The sequence below is a fragment of the Lithobates pipiens genome, unplaced genomic scaffold (genome assembly GCF_037356315.1).
Source record: "Lithobates pipiens isolate NorthernLeopardFrog02 unplaced genomic scaffold, aLitPip1_a1.2 Scaffold_23, whole genome shotgun sequence".
In the NCBI taxonomy this organism is placed as follows: domain Eukaryota; kingdom Metazoa; phylum Chordata; class Amphibia; order Anura; family Ranidae; genus Lithobates; species Lithobates pipiens.
The window spans coordinates 153,982,719-154,008,801 of record NW_027507785.1 but is presented as its reverse complement, the minus strand read 5'-3'; the positions used below and the strand labels follow the sequence as shown (position 1 = coordinate 154,008,801).

At 42.2% G+C, this 26,083-nt stretch overlaps 1 protein-coding gene across 2 annotated transcripts in view; it reads left to right on the top strand.

Annotated features, from left to right (window-relative positions):
• IFT56 (intraflagellar transport 56) overlaps positions 1 to 26,083 on the top strand; it is an 872,526-nt gene that overhangs the window by 60,704 nt on the left and 785,739 nt on the right. For both annotated transcript variants that reach the window (XM_077452501.1, XM_077452500.1), the window contains exon 3: positions 4,880 to 4,972. In XM_077452501.1, the coding sequence (XP_077308627.1) occupies positions 4,880 to 4,972 (93 nt within the window). The remainder of the gene's footprint in view (positions 1 to 4,879; positions 4,973 to 26,083) is intronic.

The following is a 26,083-nucleotide window of genomic DNA, read 5'->3' as shown; positions in this document are numbered from 1 at the left end:
CCTCAACCTTGTATTTTTTGAAGGCCTTCTCCTTTGCATTTTTACATTGGAGTTAAGCCATCCAGGACTTTTGTTCGTTCTTTTAAATGTATTACCCAATGAGATGCATTTGCTAATACCCTTATTTAATATGCTCTTAAAGCAAACCCATCTCTCCTCCGCCTTCTTTTGTTCCTAAGATTTTATCCCAATTTATTCCTTCTAGTAAGGTTCATAGTTTAAGGACGTTGGCTCTTTTTGAAATTCAGCGTCTTTGTATTCCCCTTATGTTTGCTATTTGTGTCATTTATACAGAAGCCAATTCACCTGTGGTCACTGTTTCCTAAATTGTCCCGTATTTCCACATCTGTTATCGGGTCTGTATTGTTGGTAATCAGTAGATCCTGTAACGCTTTATTTATAGTTGATGCGTTTACCATCTGACCCATAAAATTGTCCTGCAAGACATTTATGAACTGGCGAGCCTTAGACTAATGCGCGGTTCCCTCTGCCCAGTCTGTCTGGATAATTAAAATCCCCCATTATGATAACACTTCCCATTCTTGCTGCTAATCCAAATTGTGATAGCAGATCAGTCTCCCCTTCCTCCCTCAGGTTATGGGGCCTAGAGCATACTCCCAATATTATTTTCCCCTTAGCTTCATCCCTTTGGAGCTCTACCCATAAAGATTCCACCTTCTCCCTAGCACCCTTAGTGATTTCATCTATTACATTCACTTGTACATTATTCTTGATATATAAGCATACCCCTCCTCCTTTTTTACCCTCTCTATCCTTGTGATAAAGGGTATATCCTTGAATGTTTGCCAGCCAATCATGAGAGCTGTTGAACCAGGTCTCTGAAATTCCCACAAAATCCAAATCCTCCTCGTACAATAGTATCTCTAGTTCACTCATCTTGTCTGCCATGCTCCTGGCATTGGTGAACATGCCATGTAGTGTAGACCGGTCGCATATTATCCTCTTATTGGGTGTTCCAAGATTGCAACTAGGACTTGCTACTATACTTGCCTTGGGTTTATGTGCTGTGGTCAACCTACCACTAATGCCCCCAATACTACCCTCCGGAATATGTTCTGCTCCCTCCTGATTGGCTGAGACACGGCAGTGGTACCATTTGGCTCCCGCTGCTATCAATCAGTTAGCCAATGAGGAAAGAGATAAGGGGTGGTGCTTAGGCGTGCTCTGAATGGATAAGCGGAGCCTCAGCTCAGGTGCCCCCATAGCAAGCTGCTTGCTGTGGGGGCACTTGACAGGAGGGAGTGGCCAGTGACCTGAGAAAAGATTCCATTTTGGAAAACAAACACCCCAAAAGTATATTCTATGAAGCATTATGAGTCTTTTGAACAGTTAATTTTTTACACAAGTCTTCATAAAACGTGGAAAGAGAATGAAAATCTTTTTTTTTTTTTTTTTTTGCACAAAGTTGTCCATTTATAAGATAGTTCTAACACATAGCATATATATAGCAAAAATTACACCCCAAAACACATTCTGACACTCCTCCTGAGCATTGCAATACCACATGTGTGAGACTTACACAGCCTGGCCATACACAGAGGTCCAAAATGGAAGTAGTACCTTCAGGCGTTCTAGGAGCATAAATTACACATCTCATTTCATTCCTACCCATCACACTTTTGAAGGTCCTGGAGCACCAGGACAATGGAATTACAACAAAAGTGACCCAATTTTGGAAAACAAACACCTCAACGTGTATTCTGAGGCATGGTCTGCAAATAGGTACTCGGGTACTTTGACGGGCTGGTGACAGGTACTCTGTTACTCCGACGGGCTGGTGACAGGTACTCCATTACTCCGACGGGCTGCTGACATTTACTCCGACGGGCTGGTGACAGGTACTTGGGTACTCAGATGAACTGTGACAGGTACTCAGATGAACTGTGACAGGTACTCAGATGAACTGTGACAGGTACTCAGATGAACTGTGACAGGTACTCAGATGAACTGTGACAGGTACTCAGATGAACTGTGACAGGTACTCGGGTACTCAGATGGGTTGTGACGGGTACTCTGGTACTCAGGTGGGCTGGGACAGGTACTCTGGTACTCAGGTGGGCTGGGACAGGTACTCAGGTACTCAGATGGGCTGGGACAGGTACTCGGGTACTCAGATGAGCTGGGACACGTACTCGGGTACTCAGATGGGCTGGCAGGTGCTCAGGTACTCGGATACTCAGATGGACTGTGACAGGTACTCAGGTACTCGGGTACTCAGATGGGCTGGGACAGGTACTCGGGTACTCAGATGGGCTGGGACAGGTACTCGGGTACTCAGATGGGGTGTGATGGGTGATTACAGGTACTTTGATTGCTGGTGACAGGTCCTCTTTATTGGGGGGGTAATCAGTGTGTGTTGGTGTGTACACTAGGCGGTAACGAGATGTTACCGTAATCTCTTCCTCACACACTATCGGTGTGTGAGGAGGAGAACCCGGTAACATCTCGTTACCGCGGTTTGTTTACATTCTGTGACCAGCTGTGCTTGGACACAGCCGGTCACGTGGTAAAGAGCCAATTTCATTGGCTCTTTACTGCGATCGGGGTTGGGCTGTGTCAGGGTGACAAGCCGCATCCCCGATCGCCGCTCTGCATGTGCCCTAGATCACAGTACATGTGACCGGCTGTGATTGGACACGGCCGGTCACGTGTATCGGGAGGGGGGGTGGATGGGGATGAAAATCCCACAGATCGGGGATGGGCTGTGTCCGAGGGACACACCTCATCCACGATCGCCGCACTGCGGGCCCCCGCAGGAGCAGCGAAATACCAAGGACGTCATATGAAGCCCACCCAGGATGGGAGATCCCATCTGTGGGCGTCGTTTGACTATGGTCCGGTATTGAAGTGGTTAAAGTGTTTTTTTTTCTTTTTTTTTTAAATGTGCGCTTGTAAGACTGCTGGGCAAATACAGTGTGACAAAGTATTGCAACAACTGCCATTTTATTCTCTAGGGTGTTAGAAAAAAAAATATGTTTGGGGGTTCTAAGCAGTGTTAATTTAGTCGACTAAATGAATACTATTTTAGTCGACTAAATGAATACTATTTTAGTCGACTAAATGAATACTATTTTAGTCGACTAAATGAATACTATTTTAGTCGACTAAATGAATACTATTTTAGTCGACTAAATGAATACTATTTTAGTCGACTAAAACAATTGAGATGAGTAAAATGGGACTAAAACTAAAATGGCATTTTAGTCAAGACTAAGACTAAAACGAAATTGAAATTTGACTTCAAAATTAACACTGGTCTATAGTGCATGTTCATACCTCAATACCTTAAATAATATATAAGATTTTTCACTCCAACAGTATATAATGAATTTGGAAATTATAGAGAAATGTTAACTAATGCTTTACAATTTAATTACACCCATTAGATTTTAGTCGACTGAAATGTACTGGAGATTTAGTCGACTAAATACGACTAAAACGAAAACAATTGCAGAAGACTAAAATGGGACTAAAACTAAAATGCCATTTTAGACCTAAGACTAAGCCCTTGTACACACGGTCAGACATTCCGATGGACAATGTCCGATAGGACCGTGTTGTCAGATAATCCGAAAGTGTGTAGGCCCCATCGGACTGTTTCCGACGGACCAAATTTTCCAGCTGGGCTATAAAAAAATTTCCGACAACATGATCCGATCAGACTTTGTCCGATCATGTGTAGAGAATTCCAATCGGACAAAGTGCCACGCATGCTCAGATCAAATTCCTAGACCAAAGCTATTGGCTACTAGCCTGAACGTAGTCCCGTCCAAACGAAATAACGTCATCACGTTAAGTACGATCGGATTTTCTGACAACTTTGTCCGACTGTGTGTATGCAACAGTTTCGGACAAAATCCATCGGACACAATCCGTCAGACAAAATCCGACGGATTTGGTTGTCGGAATGTCCGACCGTGTGTACAAGGGCTTAGACTAAAACTAAATCGAAATTTGCTGACAAAATTAACACTGGCTCATTTCTAGCAAAAAAAAAACTGTTTTAAACTTGTAAACACCAAATCTTGGTTAACTGCTTGCCAACCAGCCGCCGCAGTTGTACTGGGCAACATGGCTCGGCTGCGCGTATTGTCATTATGTTACTTCGGTAAAATTAACAGCCACTAGGGGGCGCTTTTGCCCCCCCCTTCCGCTTCCTGAGCCGATGCGATCGCTGAGGGAAAAAAAAAATATTTTTTTTTGGGTGATATTTATTACAGCAAAAAGTTAATGCCGGATCGCAAAAAGTGGTCTGGTGTTTGGCCAGCCAAATGGTCCGGGGCTTAAGTGGTTAAGCATGTGGTATGGTGTGAAGATTGCACAGTGGTAAGACTTTCACAGGGTCCATTAGGACTATTACAAGTGGACTTCTATGTGAACTTTATGGTCAATATTTTTTTCACATTAGGACAACACTGGGTATTTTTTATTCCAGGTTTAATTTTTCTATTTTTTTTATTCTTTATTAAATGATTGAAATTAATGTTTATTTTGATTATTTTAGAAACACGGTTACAGATTTTTTTTTTTTTTTTTTGGGAGATATCGCTGCTGTTTACTCTATCACAAAGGGGGTGAATGTTTTTGGATTATCTGTTATTACTCTAAAAGCAGCAGCAGCCAAGATTAGAATATTTTTTGCATTGACTTTAAAATCTGTGGCACAGATCAAATTGTGGAGCACTGGGTGGTGGTGCACAATCATTTTTTGCGTTCTTATAGTACAATACACTGCCTTTCACAAAGTTTTCTGTCTTGTGCTGCAAAAAAAATGTGCTTTGGTAAAAGTAATGTTGATAATAGTAAAAAGAAAATTGAAACAAAACATTAACAGACATTAATGCATTTGTCTTTATAGTTCAAACGTCAAGCTGGGGAGAGTGAAGAAGACACAGACTTGTGGATTGGTTACTGTTCATTTCATCTGGGTGACTACAAAAAGTCTTTGGAGGTATCATCTACTAAAGCAATATCATTCTGATGTATATAATCTTGGGAAGCCTTGTTAAACAAAGGCCAAATTCTAGTTTGGTCTCACAGTGGTTATTTTCTTAAAAGAAAACTATATGGTTTTTGGTTAACCTCTAGCCACCCATGTAATGCATATGTATGGCGGCAAAAAAGGGTGGGCTTTTAACACCCACATGCTGCACATATGCATCTATAGGCGGCAGATGTTTCTTTGCGCTCACTGCCCTCTCCCAGCACAGAGACCAAGCTGTCAAGGGCAGCTTTGGTTTGTACTAAAGATCAGAAACCGGTGGGACCAACTCCTGATTGACTGTCACAGTGGTCACATAATCACAGTAGTCATATGACTAAGCAGACCTTCCTACCCCCTGGACATACAAGCCCAGTTAAAGGGGCAGACAGGAAGGATTTAAAATAAATGAATAATTTGCAAGTTTATAATCTCATATTTTATTATAATTTTGTATTACTTGTAAAAATAAAAAAACAGTCAAAAATTTTGGAAATACAGAGTGTTTAAAGCATATCTAAACCCAAGAAACAACATCAGTGTAGGTTACCTTACCCTACAATTGCTGAGTTAAAGTGGATGTAAACCAGATTCATGAAATTTGAGCTGGGCACATATATCTGCAGTATTATTATTATTTTTTTTATCTCTCTTCAAAGATCTAAGTCCTGTAGTTTTGTCCTGCTCCGTTCTTCTGTTAGAGACGGGAGATAAAAGTGTGTGTTGGGGAGGTTGCTATAAATAGATTAGCAAATAGATTAGCACACAGCTAAACGATTCACCGGCAACCTCTTCACATGTGGGCACAGGATGTGTGCCTTTCCTCCAAACAGCTGCCTCATAGTGTCTAGAAATAATCCACTCCTACAGGGGAATCTGGAAGACAAAATTATAACAGGATGTGCACTTTCTAAACCATATATAAAGGTGAAGACAGAAGATATACATGTAAAACTTATGTAGGGGGGGTCTCAATACTAATAGCCAAGTCGGTGCATTTTGAGTTGTGTGAGGTAATCAGACTCACAGGGCAGGTATGTGTTTCTCCATGCCAAGCTATACACGAACAGTTTCTCGTTATGGCTTTCTACATACCCCCTCCATTCAGTATAACCATAATCATGGAGGAACTTGCCTTCATGACCCGCTATCCCACAACATCAGGGGTATGGGTGGGGGACTTTAACACCACCTTACGGCCTGCTTTAGACAAACTTCAGGCCACGCAGATGGCAGGGGTGGGTGCTGAGGAGACATAATTTTCAAAAATTATTTCCACCTTCCACCTAATAGACATGTGGTGTCACAAATTCCCGCACACAAGGGCCTCATGCTTTTCCTCCTCCTACAACTCCATGTCCTGTATTGATTTTATTTTTGTGTCAAGAACCCTAGCGCCATGGATATTGAACATGGCCTTCTGTCCAAGACTATTGTCTGACCACAGCCCATATTGGGGCTCACTGGTGCCTAAAACCGTTTTGGTTGTCACTACTGCCGGAAGACAATGAGCTCCCAAATCTATGGAAACAATACTTTCTAGAAAATGACGAATGACCAAATTGACCTCCTTGAAGCACCCCTTACTACAGAAGAAATAGCCACTGCTATGGCTAGTTTTGCTAGATCCAAGTCCCTGGGCTCAGATGGCCTCCCAATTGAGTTTTACTCTCAGTTCAGCATATTAATTACTCCAAAACTACTCATGCTATACAACCAGTTGTTTGAGACCTTTTCTTTACCAAATTCAATGAGAGAGGCCATGGTAGTCCTTATCCCTAAACAGGGGAAAGATCTGGGTTATCCAGAATCGTATCGCCCTATTTCCTTACTTCAAGTACATATAAAAAATCTTAGCCAAGGTATTGGGATTGAATCAAGTCATTCTCTCTCTGATACATGCAGACCAGGCAGGATTCATGCCAGGCCGCAACGCCTCCTTTAACCTATATAAACTATTAATATGCAAGCCACACATGTAGAAGCTGGATCCCGGGTGGTAGTAACTTTAGATATGGCTAAAGTCTTTGATTCTGTGGAGCGGGAGTACTTATGGAAATGCCTGGAGCGATATGGCTTTGGACTAGAATTCATCAAATGGGTTGAACAGTTATCACTCACCCACGGCCAAGGTGGTAAGAAACGGATGGCCCTCCGAGTAGTTTGACCTCAGTAGTGGCACAAGGCAGGGCTGCCCCCTATCACCACTTCTATATGCTTTGGCAGCAGAACCATGGGATAATCTGTCACAGATCAGCTGCGGAGCTGATCTGTGTCTTATCTTTACTGCTGTGGGTCGGCTGGCACCTGTTGTTCCACTAGCTTGTGTTCAGCTCTGCTGCACTCTGCAGTTATGGGTGTCATCGGCTCCAACTGTTTAATTATATCATTCCTTCCTGCTACTTCCTGTCCAGCCCCCCCCCCATGTGCTTCTGTTTAAATTCCTTCCAGATCAGCTTCTGGTTGCTTGAGCAATGCTTGTTTCTGAGGCCCCCTTGTGTAACTTTCTTTAACCTGACCTCTCGAACTGATCTCTTGTGTACTGACTTGGCTTGTCCTGATTACATTGTCTGCAGTCCACCTTGACCTTGGCTCGCTATCCAGCTCTCCTTTGCTTCATCCATCCATCCTTGTTTGACTGTGTCTTCTGTTACTCCCTTAGCATGCAGGGTGAACTCGGGGTCATGGCCTGGGGTCAGCACGCAGCTAAGCCCAAACCCTCGTGAGGGGGTCCCTGGCAGAATACCAGCTGGCCCTTAGACTCCATGCCCTGGGGGATCCTGTGTCACCTGCTTGCCTGTGGGCTCACTGTAGTAGTACCGTGACATAATCCAGAAATCAAGCAAATGTGCTCCGGCACTCTGACCGAAAATATCAGTATGTACGCAGACGATACACTGCTATACTTGGCAGACCTGGGCCCCTCTCTAAGTATAGCACTGCAGACAATTGAACAATTTGGGACTTTTTCTGGTTTAAAAATCTACTGGTAGGAGTCTAAAATATTGCCAATAGACTGTTTCCCACCAACTTAGTCACAGGCCAGTCTACCACTCCAGCGAGTCAGTACCATCAAATACCTCAGGGGAAAACGATTTAAAAACACCAGCAGACTATGTCCACCTAAATATAGAACCTCTCATATCCCACGTGAGAAGTCAAACTTAGGACTTGGGCCCGCCTACCACTAGGGGTATGGGGTCGAATAAATCTAATTAAAATTATTCTTCTACCCAGAATACTATATGTAATTTTGCATACCCCAATATATTTACCTCTGTAGGCATTTAAATCCCTAGAGGCCCTCCTTAAATCCTCCAGCAACACAGGTCTACGGAGTAATGAGAAAACCCTGCTACATCATTACAGATGCATATGGGATATTGCTTCCTTTAAATTGGAGATTCCTCAACACAATGACTTCACCCCACTGTGGCATAATAAAAATGTACCCAAATTCATGCAAGTGCCTGATGTGGACCTTTGGTTTACTCATGGAATTCTTTACCTGCATCAACTAACCACAAATGGAACTTTCAAAACCTTTAACACAATCAAAGAAGAATTCACACTCCCCAGTCACATGCTCTTCATATTTTTGCAAGTCAAACATGTGGCCCAAATTCAAATCCCAACATCCCCTCCCCAACCTACTCTGAATATCATCATGGCAATAGTAAAAAACACAGATCCCCAAAAATTAATATCGGCGCTCTACAGCATACTCAACCACCCCAGTGGCCACTAAATTAGCATACGCCCTCAAGCCCCGCTGGGAGAGGGCAATGGGAAACTCTCTGATAGACTAACCAAAATCTACAAAATTCATCAAGCATACCTCACCCCCTAAGGGTAGTTAGATATAGGAACTCTCAGTCCACCTTATGCCAAATGTGTGGGAAGGAGGTTGGCACATTTATTCACCTACTGTGGTCATGCCCCAAAATACAGGGACTTTGGACACAGGTGGTGACATTCCTCCATGACACATGAGCTCTCCAGCAACCCTGGACCCCAAAAATGTGCCTCCTTGGGATATTACTCAATTCTGTTGATGAGTACACAAAGACGTTCCTACACGAGACGCTGTTTCTGGCACGGAATGTAATGGCTAGGAAATGGATGAGAACACATCCCCCGAGAATCACAGAATGGAAGGTTGAAATAAACAATACCCTTCCATACAAAAAATGATATATACGAAAAGAGGGTGTCCTGCTAAATACTATAAGATCAGGGACAGGTGGCTGCAAGAATCTGACACCTATTCATAGCATAAATCGTACACCGCCCAATAGAGAGTCAGTGGACTGCAGATCACAAATCCCATGGGAAATAAGAACAAATACATGGTCACACCCTGAAGAACTTTTTTATTTTGCATATGAGCATGATACGGCAACAAAGTTCTACGACAACTATACAATTATTATTGACAATTCTTTGATATTTATTATACCCTGAAAATGTATGTCATAACATATATGCAATATGGACAAAATAAAACTTGATTAAAAAAAAAAAAAACTTTTATGTAGGGAGATTTGTTTCATCTCTGTGTATCACCTGCGGCTGTTCACTTCATTACATATCAAAAAAGAGCTGCGCTACAATTTGTGAAAAACTATATAGTATTTAGCCCATATAGTATAAAAAGATAAATAATCATTTGAATAAACCTTATTCCATAACCATATAACGTTAACCCATGTGGTATAAATTAAAAAGATAATAATAAAAAAAATGTATACAAATACAACATTTAAAAAAAACAAATAACTCATAGAGGCCAAAAAATTGTCTCTTAAATAACACTCTGTGAATGAAGGGTTAATCGGTCCACTCTCCAGATTCAACCGTGCTTCATAGGACCTCCACTGTGATGTTAAACACAACACTCACGAAAAAGTGCCATAGAAATGTAAAGGGATCCTCCACCAATGACAATACTGCCGCTTACCAGCTACTCTGATCCCCTTATGAGAGATCCCATGTTGCCTGTGGCTTATCCCCCAGCCATAACAACCATATTGCACTTGCATGTCTCTTGTATAAAAAGCGTACACAATAAAAATTCAAGCCGGCCGGTTATTAAAGTAGTTTGCAGTATTACGCTACGGTGGTTCCTTTTTCTTATACATGGGGAAATGAGTGGTGTGCGCACTGGATAATAATTGTCTGCATAAGTGGAGCATTGAAAACGGGGCCTGCCTTCTTTGATACAGAGACCCTGACTGGGGTATAAACCACAGGTAACATCAGATCTCTCATAAGGGATCAGAGTAGTAATATTTAAACTTCCCTGTTTCTGCTCCATAAACAGACTCGCATGTGACGATGGCCCTCATGCAAATAATAAGGGCAAACGAAGAGTTGTACCCTTTTAGGATTTAAATGGAAACCAGCAAACGGGTTAAAATGTCTCAGAAAGAAGTATAAAAAAGATCCTATAATGCTTTCTTGATTAAAGCAAAGATAAAAAAAATTACACGTATAAGTGCACAGAAAGTACAGCATGTGCAATTCACAAGGGTTGCCGAGCAAGGACTCCAGTGGATCTGTGTGCACACCCAAGCTTCTCCCTAGCATGGTAACTCCACTTGGGCTTCACCCTACACTTTGTGTTCATTGACTGACTTCTTCAGGGATACTGTACTTTGTGTGCACCAGTGGTGTACACTGGTACATAGGAGTTTTTTCATCTTTGTTTTAAAGTAGAACTGAAGGCAGGACTTTTTTTGGGGTGGTAATGGAGTAATGGAGGGTTATAACCCCTGTCTTTTTTTTTTTTTTTTTTTTTTTTTTTTTTTTTTTTACTACATCAAGTGAGAGGAAATCCTTCTAAGGCAGGGGTCTCAAACTGGTGGCCCTCCAGCTGTTAAAAAACTACAAGTCCCATGAGGCATTGCAAGGTTGACAGTTACAAGCATGACTCCTACAGGCAGAGGCATGATGGGACTTGTAGTTTCGCAACAGCTGAAGGGCCACCTATTTGAGATCCATGTTCTAAGGTGAGGGAATTTCTTAAGCCGCGTACACACGGGCGGACTGTATGGCCTACTTAGTCCGTCATACAATCCGACGGACAGTCCGTCATACTTTCGAATGAACGGACTTGACCACACACGGATGCACAAACAGTCCGTCGAAAGCTTGCGCGATGACGTGTACAGCATGTACGACGGGACTAGAAATAGGAAGTCCAATACACAGCAATGCACCCTTCCGCCGTGTAAATCCTTTCTGAGCATGCGCCATTCTTAGTCCGTCGAACTAGCCTACTGACGAGCGGATTGTCCGCTGAAACCAAAATATGACGGACAGAATTTCGAAAAATCCGAAATACTTAGTACGCCAGACTGCATGCTGAAAAAGTCCGCTGAAGCCCACACACGAGCGGACTGTCCGCTGAAATGTGTTTAGACGGACTAAGTAGGCCATACAGTCCGCCCGTGTGTACGCGGCTTTAGTCACCAGGACTAGTTTTCAGTATTGAAAGATTTCCCATGTTCTGGGGACCACTGAAAATTTGTGAATTTCCTTCACTTTTCGTGATAACGGTTACCAGAACAAAAAGGTGGCAGAGTGCACTTATCGCCAGTTTAAAAACAAAACAGAATGATATAATTTGCTTATCTCATAAACCCATATTTTAGTCACAATAGAAAATAGAAACATATCAAATGTTTAAACTGTGAAAATATACCATTTAAATGGCAGATTGCAGAAACATGTCTCAAAATAAGTTAGGGCGGGGCCAGTGTAACATCCCCTCTTCATTAACCGCTTGCCGACTGCGCCATAGCCGAATGACAGCTAAAGCGCAGCTCTATAACTCTGGGAGGGTGTACATTGATGTCCTCCCAGAATCTTGCTCCCGCACTCCCCCGAGAACATACATGACCGGTAAATGTCCACTGACAGCAGCCGTTTACCTTTGATGGAGCGATCACTTGTAAACAAACCGGCATCACGTCCGTATCCTCTCTGTCCTCTGTACAGATTGGTACAGAGAGGGGAGAGATCAGCTGCTGCTGCAATGCTGTGGGCTGGATGTGTAGTGCTCACAGTGCTGATATGTGCCCATTGCAACCCTCCATGCTCAGCCATCCAAACTCTGCATACTCATTCATACTTTGCATACTCATCCATCCATGCTCAGCATACTCATCCATCCATGCTCAGCCATCCATACTCTGCATACTCATCCATCCATACTCAGCCACCCATCTATCCACAGCAATACTCGTCCATCCATCCATCCATGCTCAGCCATACCCAGCGATCCCATCCGTACTCGGCTGTTCCCGGCCGTACTCGGCTGTTCCCGGCCGTACTCGGCTGTTCCCGGCCGTACTCGGCTGTTCCCGGCCGTACTCAGCCGTTCTCATCCATCTCCATTCATGCTCATCCATGCCACTACAATGCCTCACAAAAGTGTCATAAGTAGTTAAATTAGATTTGAAACTTATGCCCCTAGAACACTTGACCGTGCTCCCTGCATGTTGGGCTTCTCTATATGGCCAGGCTGTGGAAAAGTCTCACACGTGGTACTCGGGAGGAATAGGAGAATCTATTTTGGGTTTGTAATTTATGGTATGTACGTGCTGTGTGTTAGAAATATTGTGTAAAAACAGAAGCATTTTCATTTTCTTTACACAATTTCCAAAAACTTGTAGAAAAAAATGACATGTTCAAAAGACTTATTATGCCTCAGACTATTCGTTGGGTTGTGTTCTTTCATAATGGGGTCATTTTTGGGGCGTTTTCATTGTCCTGGTGCTCCAGGGCCTTCAAAAGTGTAAGAGGTAGTCAAGAAATTATGTATGTAGTTTATGCTCCAAGAACCTCCTTATGGCGCTCCCTGCATCTTGGGCCTCTGTATATGGCCACGCTGTGTAAAAGTCTCACATGTGGTATCGCCATACTCAGGAGGAACAGTATAATTGTTTTTGGGTGTAATTTGTGCTATGCATATGCTGTGTGTGAGAAATAACCTGCTAATATAACAATTTTGTGGAAAAAAAATCTTGATTTTGCAAAGAATTGTGGGAAAAAATTTAAACTTAAAAAAACTCACCATGCCTCTTACCTCTTACTAAATACCTGGGAATGTCTACTTTACAAAAAGGGGTAATTTGGGGGGGTATTTGTACTTTCCTGGCTTGTTAGGGTCTCAAGAAATGAGATGGGTCGTCAGTGCATCAGGTGTGATCAATTTTCAGAGATTGGAACCATAGCTTGTGGACTCTAACTTTCACAAAGACCAAATAAAATACAAGATTTGGGTTATTTTTACCAAAGATATGTAGCAGTATACATTTTGGCCAAAATATGACGAAAAATGACTAATTTGCAAACATTTTTTTACAGAAGTTTTGTTCTTTTATAGCACAAAAAATAAAAAAACCCAGCAGTGATTTAAATACCACCAATAGAAAGCTCTATTTGTATGAAAAAAAGCACAAAAATTTCATATAGGTACAGTTTTGCATGACTGAGTAATTGTCATTCAAAATGTTAGAGCACCGAAAGCTGAAAATTGGTCTTGTTAGGAAGGGGGTTTAAGTGCCCAGTGGGTAAATGGTTAAACAATGCTTTGTAAATGTCTGGGAACTGAGGAGACCAGTTGCTAGAGTTTTGGGAGACTGTCCCATTCTTGCCTGATGCAGGATTTTAAATGCTAAACAGTCCTGGGTCTTCTTTGTGGTATTTTTTGTTTCAAGATGTGCCAAATATTTTCACTTGGTAAAAGGTCTGGATTGGAGGCAGGACTCTTCTACTATGAAGCTATGCTGTTGTCATAAATGCAGTATGCAGTTTAGCATTGTCCTACTGAAATATGCAAGGCCTTCTCTGAAAAAGACTGTCTGGCTGCTCTTAATCCTGGATATATCTTTCAGCATTGATGATGCCTTTCCGGATGTGCAAGCTGCCCATTCCATACGCACTAATGCACCCCCATACCATCAGATGCAGGCTTTTAAAATGAGTGCTGATGACAAGCTGGAACATCCCCTCCACTTTTTAGAACGGGGGACATGGTCACCAAATGATTGTCAAATTTTGATTTGTCTGATCACAGAAGATTTCCCATTTGCAACAGACCATTTTAAATGGGTTTGGCCTGGAGAAGACAGCAGCGTTTTTAGATCATATTCAGATATGGCTTCTTTATTTCATCATAGAGCTTTTTTTTGGATGGCATGCCTAACTGCGTTCACAGACATGAATTTTGAAAGTATTTTTGAGCCCATGCAGTGGTTCATCACAGAATCATACCCTTTTTGATGCAGTGCCGTCTGAGGTCCCAAAGATCATGAGTAACCAATATTGCATTTTGATCTTGTCCCTTGTGCACAGAGGTTTCTCCAGATTCTCTGAATCTTTTGAGGATATTATGTACTGTAGATAATGATATATTTAAAGTCTTTGCAATTTTACATAAAGGAAAATTATTCTGAAATTGTTTGAAATTTTTAGATGCGGTTTTTAACACACTGATGAACTTTTGCCCATCTTCACTTCTTAAACAATGTAACTCTCCAAGATGCTCTTTTTATACCCATTCATGTTACTGGCCTGTTGCCAGATAAATTAGTTTACACAATGTTCTTCCAGCTCTTCCTTGTTAGTACCACTAAGGCCTCATGCACACTGCTGCTGCTAAACTCGCCTTTAGGAGCTTTCGGCATTTTTTTGCCGAAGCTCCTGAACTCTGCTTAATAAAAGTGTGTGTGTGTGTGTGTGTGTCTGTGCACACATAGGCTTTTACACAGAATCTATGAGCAGCAGAGTTTAACCACTTAAGGGCCGCCTCCTGCACATATACGTCAGCAGAATGGCACGGCTGGGCACAATCACATACCTGTACATGGCTCTTTAAGTGCCTAGCTGTGGTGCTCGCAACCCGGTCCTGAGCTGCGTGACCATGGCCGCGGGACCCGTGGACCCGATCGCCGCTGGTGTCCGACGATCGGGTCACAGAGCTGAAGAACGAGGAGAGGTCTGTGTAAACAAACCTCTCCCCGTGCTTCCTACTGTGGCTGTCACTGATCGTCTGTTCCCTGTTATAGGGAAAGACGATCAGTGACGTCACATGCCAGGCCACGCCCCTACAATAAAAAAAACACAACGTCACACATAACCCCTCCTCGCCCCCTAGTGGTTAACGCCTTCACTGCCAGTGTCATTTGCACAGGAATCAGTGCATTTAACCACTTAAGCCCCGGACCAATTGTCAGCCTAAGGACCAAATTTGCGTCCTTTTCTTCCCACAAATAGAGCTTTCTTTTGATGGTATTTGATTGCCTCTGCGATATTTATTTTTTACGATGAAATGGATATTTTGATGATAGGCAACTCCTATCCTCATATTGATTAGTGGTTCCAAATTAATAACTACTGCAGTAGGGAACAGACACAAAAGATACGCTCAGCATCTTTCCAAATAACCGTTCTCCTTTATTATGACGCATTTGAAGGTTTTTATACACATGATTAGGTAGGTATCACATTAATATTACAATTGTACGTTTATGGTAACAAGGGGCGTTACATAGGCAGGCTAATTCTAATCAGAACTCGAAAGAATGCAAAACATGTATTGAAAACATTATTGGTGCCGTGTGCACAGTGAGGGCATTGTGCAATACATGTAAAATAGAATACAATTATATACAGAACCTACAAATTTCCATTACAGTCTCCTCTCTTTTGATCAATATTTTGATCACTAACCATACCTGCTATCACCTTTAACCTGGAACCTCCACACGCTTAGGTGGAGGTAGTCCTGGCCAAAGAGGCAAAAACTCCATTGTGGAGAAAATAATAGCTGAGTAGCTTTTTTCATTACAAAACGACTTTTCACTGTGAAAAACAAATGATTGATAAGACATATTTACAGAGTACTGGCTGTACACTCCTGTGGCCAGAATGGCCTTCTAGCTTAATTTTTGGTATGCTGACTTATCAGCACATGTAAACACAGACAATTCTACATAAAATGGAAGAGGTACAAAAGACAAATATGACTTCAACGTGGCTAAGCTACTTTTCTGTTTCAATATGTTTATTGAAAATTTTGAATAAACAGGAATAAACAAGAGACTACAATCTGCTCCTTGTGCACCCTCGCAGGGGCTACAAAGCATGAATATGAAACCGAAGGGCAAACCATCACATTATACTTATAAAAACACAAGAAAGGAAGGAAAAAGTGTAGGGAATGGTATCGAGACTGGCTCCAGTACCAAGCAACTCGTTCCTTTATCGTTTCCGGAGGGCAAGCCCTTCTCCCACTACCCCCTTCTACGGGGGGCAGCAGTATTTGTTAGCAATGAGAGAGATTACAAAGAAGAGTGAAAAGAGATGGGGAACAGAAGAAGGAAAGGTAGGGAGAAAAGGGGAAGAAAGGAGGGGGAAAGTTCGGGTGTGGGCGCCTCGCCAAGAGGAGTTAGACCAAGCCCAGGCATGCAGCTTGGAGCCCGGGGAACCCATAGGAGATCCACGGCTCCCAGATTTTTAGAAACTTAGCATGAGAATTATGGACAATACTGGACATACGTTCCTGAAGTAACATAGCAGTCATGCGGGTTTTAACCCCTTGAAAATCGACCCGTTGGGACTTCCAGGCTTGGGCAATGGTCCGCTTGGCCGCTATAAATAAATAAGTAGCCAGCTTCTGTTGAGGGCCTCGCAAACCAGGTACCGGGCAATGTAGAAGAGCTAGGTTAGCGTCCCTTCGGATCGTAAGGTGGAAGAGTGTCTGCAGCAAACCAAAAATCCTAGACCAGAATCCCACCAGCCTTGGGCAAGCCCACCATGTGTGCAGAACATCACCTCGCTGTCCACAGTTGCGGAAGCATCTGTCAGTACTCCCAGGGAAAGCCCGAGCTGTGCGGGCAGGTACCCAATACCATCGGAATATTACTTTATATGCAGCCTCTAGGGTATTTGTGTTGAACGAGCATTTGGCGACCGTTTTCCAGGCCCTGCTCCAGTCCTCTGGGTCTACTGGGGCCTGAAGGTCCTTTTCCCATTGAGTCATATAAGAGAGGGGTGCTGATGGCGGGCGACCATTCAGAGAGCTAAACTACTTTTCAAATATATATATATATATATATATATATATATATATATATATATATATATATATATATATATATATATATATCTCTATCCCTTGCAATTAAAGTAATTGAATCAAAAATTACCCTAGACTGTTATCGCAAGAGGGAAACAAATCAAACACAGAGATTTCTTTAATTTAGACATTTTTGGAGTGTCTGGTGTGGATACAGGTGACTTTTCTTTCAAGTTTTGCAAAACTGTACATGAAATACATGCTGTATTGAGTCTCCAAACATTTCCTTATATATAAATGTCTCTTAACAATCCACAAGTCACCTGGCCTTAGTTTTAGATCCTTCCAAACTTTTAGGATCTGGAATTGGGGAGAAAACATATAAATAAGTTTGTCAAAAACCTTAAAAGATCAGCAACATTCTCTGTGAGATCCGAATGGAGGACTTCAGCTGCTGAGACAAAATATAAGCAAGTGCGTAACACACTCCCAAACCAAATCCCATAAGGAAAGAGTCCAACATCCCCCTACGGGCTTGATAAAATATAATAAAACATTCAGGCAAAAGTTTTCTAGTTTCTTACTCTACTTTGTCCGCTACATTGTAGACAGTAGGGGGTGTAAAAATAAAACCTCAAAACTTCTAGTAAGGACTCTCCTATAAAAATGATTTCCTCTGTTACTCTCTGTAGATTCTGCACTCTGTACTTGCAAACTACTTCTGATAACACTTTTTTATGGTGGCCTTTTCAGTAGCATTTGCCACTGGACATCCAGAAAACATGTCCATAAAAAAACAAAATACATACTCGTAAGATCCTGACTTGGGCATCTGGATATATCTTTTTTGCTATCTCTGGAAGGGATGTTCAGCTTTTAGTAACACCTTTGGTAACAGGTAAAACAAGAAGTGGTATGTTATATAAACAACTGTGGAGAACCCTGGCTCTATCCCACGCTCATTTACTAAGGCAGCCATAACTGCTTGTGACTGATGACACCGTCCACGTGTCAAGCTGAAGGGAAAAGTGTCTGGCAGACATAAATGTTCACCTTTTCCAAAGTCTTGTTTCGTAAGAAGTTGCCCTCTGTGGACCACTTGTGCTTCTCGTTCTGGGGTCCTTATTGAATTATTAATCCCAGCTATACTGGGCCAGAACTAGGGTGGAATCTGTGAGTTGCACAGACCCAGCAAGTGTCCGGGGCTGTAAATGCAGCATCCTAATGCCGCGTACACACGAGCGGACTTTTCAAAATCCAAAGTCCGACGGAATGATTCCGTCAGACTATTCGATTGTGTGTGGGCTGCAACGGACTTTTGATTCGCAAAAGTCTGACAGACTTTAGAAAATGGAACATGCTTCAAATTTTTCCGACGGAACTCCACCGGACCCAGTTCCTACCGAAAAATTTGCTTGTGTGTATGCTATTCCGACGGACTAAAACCGACGCTAGGGCAGCTATTGGCTACTGGCTATGAACTTCCTTATTCGAGTCCAGTCGTACGTCATCACGCTCGAATCCGTCGGAGTTTGGTGTGATTGTGTGTGGCCAAGTCCGCTCAGTCAAAGTCCGGCAGAACTCCGGAAGAACTCCGGCAGAACTCCGGCAGAACTCCTTCGGAAGTCTGTCGGACATAAGTCCTCTCGTGTGTACGGGGCTTTAGAGTCGCCTGGTCTGCTTCCATATGTGAGTTTTACTGGTTAGTATGGCTACCTCAGCAAGAACCTGGAAGGCTGAAAACAGCAGATCAAATTAACTTGGCGTGCTTGATTGGTTTACCTGCCGAAGTAAAAACAAACTTCTGGCCCTTCAAATGAAACCAAAAGCTCTCTATATCTCGACTATCTATATAAATATATACTCTTTTTATAGCTCACAGGCTTTTCTAAAACATGGAGCTCTGCTTCTTGAGCTGGGGAAAAGGGATCCAATGACTCTGAATACAGGGAATCCTTCTGGGTGCTAAACTTCATCCTCTGTATAAAACCAGGAATAACACTACAAAAAAGTAAATACTCGGGTCTTCAGGGAGTGTGTCCTGCACTGGGCTCACAGCAGCTGATTCCTACGTCATCAATTTAACACATATGTTTTTTCTTTGTCTCCAGCCTCCTCCAATAGAGACAATAAGGTGGCTGGATTCAAATGTATGCATTGTTCATTGTTAGATTTGTACATAAACAAAACAAATTCATATCTTGAACCTTTTCATTAGACAAACACTTAGTTAGCTATATATTTGCTGTGCAGAATGTTGGACTATTAAAAATTAAATATTCAACCAAAATAATATCTGTAACTCTAATAGCAACTTTGCATAAAGCTACAGCTCTGATATATCGGGGTGAACCCTTCATTACTGGGTCCAGCTTGCATAAATATAACAATGGCTTTTTTCTATCATGCTGTTTGTGTAAGAACTCCAGTTTCATGTTTCAAAAAGACAACTTTTTCCTGGCAATATTATAATAAATTATAAGAGTACCCTGCAGTCATGCAGAGATGTCCATAAATCCAAAATATTCTTCTACTTATACCCACTGCACTTACAAGGAAAAGGGGCACACCATTTCACAATCCACACATTCTGCTTTGGATTTCAAAAATAAAAATACATAAAAACAAAAGGACCAACAATATGTATGACGGACCAGAAAGCACTCGGCCATCAAAAACTATAAAACAACTGGCTGCAGGCAGCAGCTATCCTAACAGGATGTATGGACTTGATGTGATGGGTCTGTTATATTTAAATGTTATTACTCTCACATCATGGACCGCACATTAAAGAGGAGCTGCACAAAAAAAAAAAATATTAAAAGCCAGCAGCTACTAATATTGCAGCTGCTGACTTTTAATAATATCACACTTACCTGTCCCAGGTTCCAGCGATGTCGGCGGCAGATGACGAGCGATCGCTCGTCTCGCTGCAGCCACCGCCGTCATCCTCTGTCAGGGAATCGGGAAGTGAAGCAAGAGGGCTTCACTGCCCGGTTCCCTACTGCGCATGCGCGAGTCGCGCTGCGCTGGTTCCCCGCTGTGTCTCTGGGAACTGTGTGTTTCCCAGAACACAAAGGGGGGCGGAGCCATGCGGCGGTGGGCGGAGCCATGCAGCGGTCTGGCCGGAAGTGGGTGCAGTTACCTGGATTATCCAGGTAACTGCACCCCCCTCCCCCCCGAAAGGTGCCGATTGTGGCACCGGAGGGGGGGGAAGGGATAATACTAGCGGAACTTCCCCTTTAGGGTGAAGAACCGCTTTAAGTTATTATCAGACTTTAAGATTTCATTTCTTTAGAAAAAACTTCCTTATGTATCCCATTCATCTTGACTTTGTTAAACATTATTGCAGCTGTATTCAAATTAACAACCTCATCTTAATCTTTTTTTCCTTCCACTCAATAAATGTAAAATTACAAAATTGTTATCTTAATCTAAACTAATTCCATTTTTACCAATTTCCCTATTAACCTTGATTTCATTTCCAACCAAAGGTTGTCTAAACCAGTTTCAATACATCTATATTTATTAATAAAATTGTTAAACTCATATTAGAAATTAATACTCATATACTCACACTAATATATACGGTATGCACAGATAAATGTCCTTAAAGGGGGACATATTACTTAATTTTACTTAATTTCTCTCTTTTTTTTTTTTTTTTTTTAATGCACTGTTTTCACTATCAAAGGATATTAAATTTGTGTAAGACACGGTTAATTTGTAACCTTGATTTTACCATGTTTGGAAAAACAGATTCAAAAATAATTGTGATCACATTGTTTATCATTAGATTCGTTAACCCAGCACATTTTGTTATAAATGTTTTGTCTAAAAAACTGAAATTAGCATGGTGTCCTTCCAGCTTATCACCAACCTCTCATCCCAACCATTCTTTCAGGAGAGCACAAAGGAGGGGGTCACATCTGCGTACATGACACAAGCGAGTGATAGAACTAAAGGTTCCAGCATTCACACACATAAACCAATATCTCTCTAAAATCGCTTACATTTATCCCATTTGTACACAACACATGCATATCATTCTCTCACTTTCTTTTAACGCTTTTTAATACTTCCTTGCTTAAACTTCTGCTTTCTTTATTTTGTTCTGATATCCTTTGCATCCAATGTATTGTAATACCATACTTCACATACTGTACCTTCAATGATCAGACGGGCAGCTATAGTGCTCATACCATCTTCCCTCTCTGACAACATATAAAGGATTCTGTTTTAACTCTCATTTCTCTGTTTCTTGACTTTACTAGTTGTAGTGCCTGACCCCAATTCATCCCACAACTTAACATCAAAAAGTCCCTTTCTGTCTAGTGTTAATGTCACTCTTGATCCATCCTGCTCACATAAATAGCTGGTTCTCTAGCTGTATACTCTGCATGATTCTTTGTCCCTGTGGACTTTGGTGGTAACCCAGTTACCCTTTGTGGATCCCTGTCCACTTTAACCATTAATCTAGGGGCTCCGTATAGGCGGAACCGCACCTTTGGTTCATATATAGCGCTCCTCTTGCTCTGGGCATTTTTGAGGGTCTCTTACCCGTCATTCCCTTACTTAATTTAATGCCAATAATGACTGGCCAGTCTTCTCTACGTGTGCCTATACCCTTTTGCCTCTAAACTACTTTATCTAGCAGATGTACTACATATACCTGTGAACAGCACTATTCTTCCCTTTCTCTATAACACTCTGATGGACAGTAGACAGTGACAACATAACCTATAACCACCAATCAATACAGTTTGATTAAGGGGAGTAAAATAGGTACCCTTTGTCCCGAAAATGCCTTACCAATCAAGGAAGTCTGATAACTCAAATGTAAGCAAAAGGCTTACCTCAGCCGGCTGATTATCAGAAATTCCCGGATCGTCTCAAGCTCCTCGTTTCGGATACTCAGGGTCACCTGATAACCCCACCTGGCTGGCTTCGCCACCTGAAATGGATATTTTGATGATAGGCAACTCCTATCCTCATATTGATTAGTGGTTCCAAATTAATAACTACTGCAGTAGGGAACAGATACAAAAGATATGCTCAGCATCTTTCCAAATAACCGTTCTCCTTTATTATGACACATTTGAAGGTTTTTATACACATGATTACGTAGGTATCACATTAATATTACAATTGTACGTTTATGGTAACAAGGGGCGTTACATAGGTAGGCTAATTCTAATCAGAACTTGAAAGAATGCAAAACATGTACTGAAAACATTATTGGTGCCGTGTGCACAGTGAGGGCATTGTGCAATACATATAAAATAGAATACAATTATATACAGAACCTACAAATTTCCATTACAACGATATAAAGGGAAAGACTGAAAAAAAAAAAGATATATTTTCTACTTTTTATTATAAGAAAAATCGAATAAACTAAATTTTAGTCATACATTTAGGCCAAAATTTATTCAGCCACATGTCTTTAGTAAAAAAAATGTCAATAAGCGTATATCTATTGGTTTGCGCAAAAGTTATAGCGTCTACAAACTAGAGTACATTTTCTGGAATTTACACAGCTTTTAATTTATGACTGCCTATCTCAATTCTTGAGGTGCTAAAATAGCAGGGCAGTACAAACCCCTCCCCCCAAATGACCCCATTTTGGAAAGTAGACACCCCAAGGAAATTGCCGAGGGGCATGTTGAGCCCATTGAATATTTTTTTTTTTTGTCCCAAGTGATTGAATGACACAAAAAAAAAAGTTTACAAAAAGTTGTCACTAAATGATATATTGCTCACACATGCCATAGTTATATGTGAAATTGCACCCCAAAACAAATTCTGCTGCTTCTCCTGAGTACGGGGATACCACATATGTGAGACTTTTTGGGAGCCTAGCCATGTACAGCACCCCGAAAACCAATCACTGCCTTCAGGATTTCTAAGGGTGCAAATTTTTGATTTCACTCCTCACTATCTATCACAGTTTCGAAGGCCATAAAATGCCAAAATAGCACAAAACCTCCCCAAATGACCCCATTTTGGAAAGTAGACACCCCAAGCTATTTACTGAGAGGCATGTTGAGTCCATGAAACATTTTATATTTTGCCACAAGTTGCAGGAATATTAAATTTTTTTTTTTTTTTTTGCACAAAGTTGTCACTAAATAATATATTGCTCACACATGCTATGGGCATAAGTGAAAATACACCCCAAAATAAACTCTGCTGCTTCTCCCGAGTACGGGGATACCACATGTGGGGGACTTTTTGGGAGCCTAGCCGTGTACAGGACCCCGAAAACCAAGCACTGCCTTCAGGATTTAAATATAAAACGCTACCAAAAAAAACTGTTAACGATCGCAGGGATCAGGCCTGACTCTGCGAACGCTGCAGTTATGTGTTCAGTGTTTTGTAAGTGACAGTGATCGATTGATACTGCACTTGGGTGGGCTGGCCGGAGGGGCAAAACGCAGGTTCTAGCGGGTATCTGGGCTGATCCTGCTAACAATGCGTTTTTTTGGAACCCTAAACTGCTGGGGATGCTAGTATAGATCTGATCAGATCAGATCAGATATTGATCTGTTCAGATACTATACCACTACGGGAGGTGTATGCTTTGAGCGTGGGTGTTAGCGGTACTGGCACTAACCTAGCGCTGCCTGGGGCGACGCAGACCCTGACCCTAAAACCTAATTGATATCACCCGCTGGGTGATCAGGGGGTTAAACCTTTATTGGGTAATAAATGGTGGGTGCCCTGATGCCATAAAAAGCAAACTAACTAACCAGAGTCACCCGTAACACTTATACGGTGATCACTGGTGAAAGGGTTAACTAGGGGCAATCATGGGGTTAAAATCTTTATTAGGTAGTATATGGGGGTCCCTGACGCTATATAAAAACCTGACGGGGAACCTAAATAACTAACTGGCTATCCAGCATCACCAGTGACACTTATACGATGATCGCTGGTGAAAGGGTTAACTCTAGGGGCAATCAGGGGGTTAAAACCTTTATTGGGTAGTATATGGAGGTACCTAATGCTATAAAAACCTGGCGGTGAACCTAAAAAAGAACTAGCTACCTAGCGGCACCAGTGACACTAATGCAGCGATCAGAAAAACGATTGCTTTGTGACACTGGCAAAAGGGGGTGAAAGGGTTAACTCTAGGGGCAATCAGGGGGTTAAACCTTTATTAGGGGGGTAGGGGGCTACCCTGGACCTAACACTAACTGCCCTGACACTTTTTACTGTCACAACTGACACTAAATGCAGTGATCAGTAAATAAATGATCACTGCAATCAGTGACACTGTGACTGGGGGGGGGGGGGTGATTTGTGTGCCTATGTGTACCTACATGTCAGTGTAGTGTTTGGTGCACTTACTATGTGTTCTCCTCAAAAAGACCGCTCCGAGGAGAATGACATCACTTCCTCCCTGCCTGTGTTTACATTACACAGGCGGGGGAAGCTTCTCATTCGCCAGGAGCGATCGAGAGGGGATGGCCAGAAACCAATGGCCATCCCCTCATCCCGGATCGCTCCTGAAGCGAAACGGACCACCGCAGCCAGCGGGAGGGGGTCCGATCGGACCCCCCACCCGCTGGAAGGCAAGGACGTACATGTACGTGCTTGTGCCTGTTGGTGCCATTGTGCCGACGTACATTTACATGCGGCGGTCCTTAAGTGGTTAAATAGCACTGATTGCTGTATAAATGACAATGGTCCCAAAAATTTGTCAAAAATGTCTGTGTCGCAGTCACAATAAAAATCGCTGATCGCCACCATTACTAGTAAAAAAAAAAAATTAATAAAAATGCTATAAAACTATCCCCTATTTTGTAAACCCTATAACTTTTGCGCAAATCAATCAATAATCGCTAATTGCGAATTTTTTTATTTTTAATTTTTTTTTTTTTTTTTTACCAAAAATATGTAGAAGAATATGTATTGGCCTAAACTGAAGAAAAACAATGTGGTTTATATATTTTTGGGGGATATTTATTATAGCAAAAAGTAAAAAATATAGAATTTTTTCAAAATTGTCGCTCTATTTTTGTCTATAGCACAAAAAATAAAAACCGCAGATGTGATAAAATACCACCAAAAGAAAGCTCTATTCGTGGGGAAAAAAAAGGACGTAAATTTTGTTTGGGAGCCACATCGCAATTGTCAGTTAAAGCGATGCAGTGCCGAATCGCAAAAAGGGGCCTGGTCCTTTGGCTGCAAATCGCATAGTAGTCCATTATGTGTCACTTACCTGACACAGGAGCCAGCGATGTCACCGCTGTCCCCTGTAGTCCGGCGCATCCATCTTCTTGTTGGGTCTCGCAGCTCCGCCGCTGTCATTCGGCAAAGCCGCGATGACGTCACTCCCGCGCATGCGCACGAGAGCCGACACGCGCGGCAACTTCGTCATTGACAATGCCGCACTCAGTGCGCCTGCGCGCCGCTGTCTACGGCGCATGCGCCGTAGACAGCGGTGCCTGTCTTCGGGCAAATATCTCCTAAACCGTATAGGGTTAGGAGATATTTCTTGGACCTACAGGTAAGCCTTAATCTAGGCTTACCTGTAGGTCAAAGTGGTTTGTAAGGGTTTACAACCACTTTAAGTGGATAAAGGCAGTAAAACTCTCTTCTCTTGACCGAAGAAAAATCGCGTTCAGGAGTTGAGTGTTTTGACAGAAAAACGCCAAATGTAGCTAAGCGCTAGGTGCGTTTAGCACTTCAGCACTTCCACCCTATTGCAGTTTTTTACTGCTAAAGGGCAGCCACGCTGTGCAAAATAATGTATGTATACATGATCCTGCACTTCTCGGTATCGGGCGTGTGTCGCTGGCGGCTCGTTACACACACAGCAGGAATTGATCAGCGGGTCCCACGGGCCAGATCTCCGCTGTTATCTTCTGATTGTTCGTTACACAGGCAGAACAGCAAGGTTCTGTCAGTAAGGAATACATGGATCCTGTGTTACTGCAAAGCAGGGACACAGATCTGTGCCTTCCTCTAGTAAAAGCAGCCCCCCC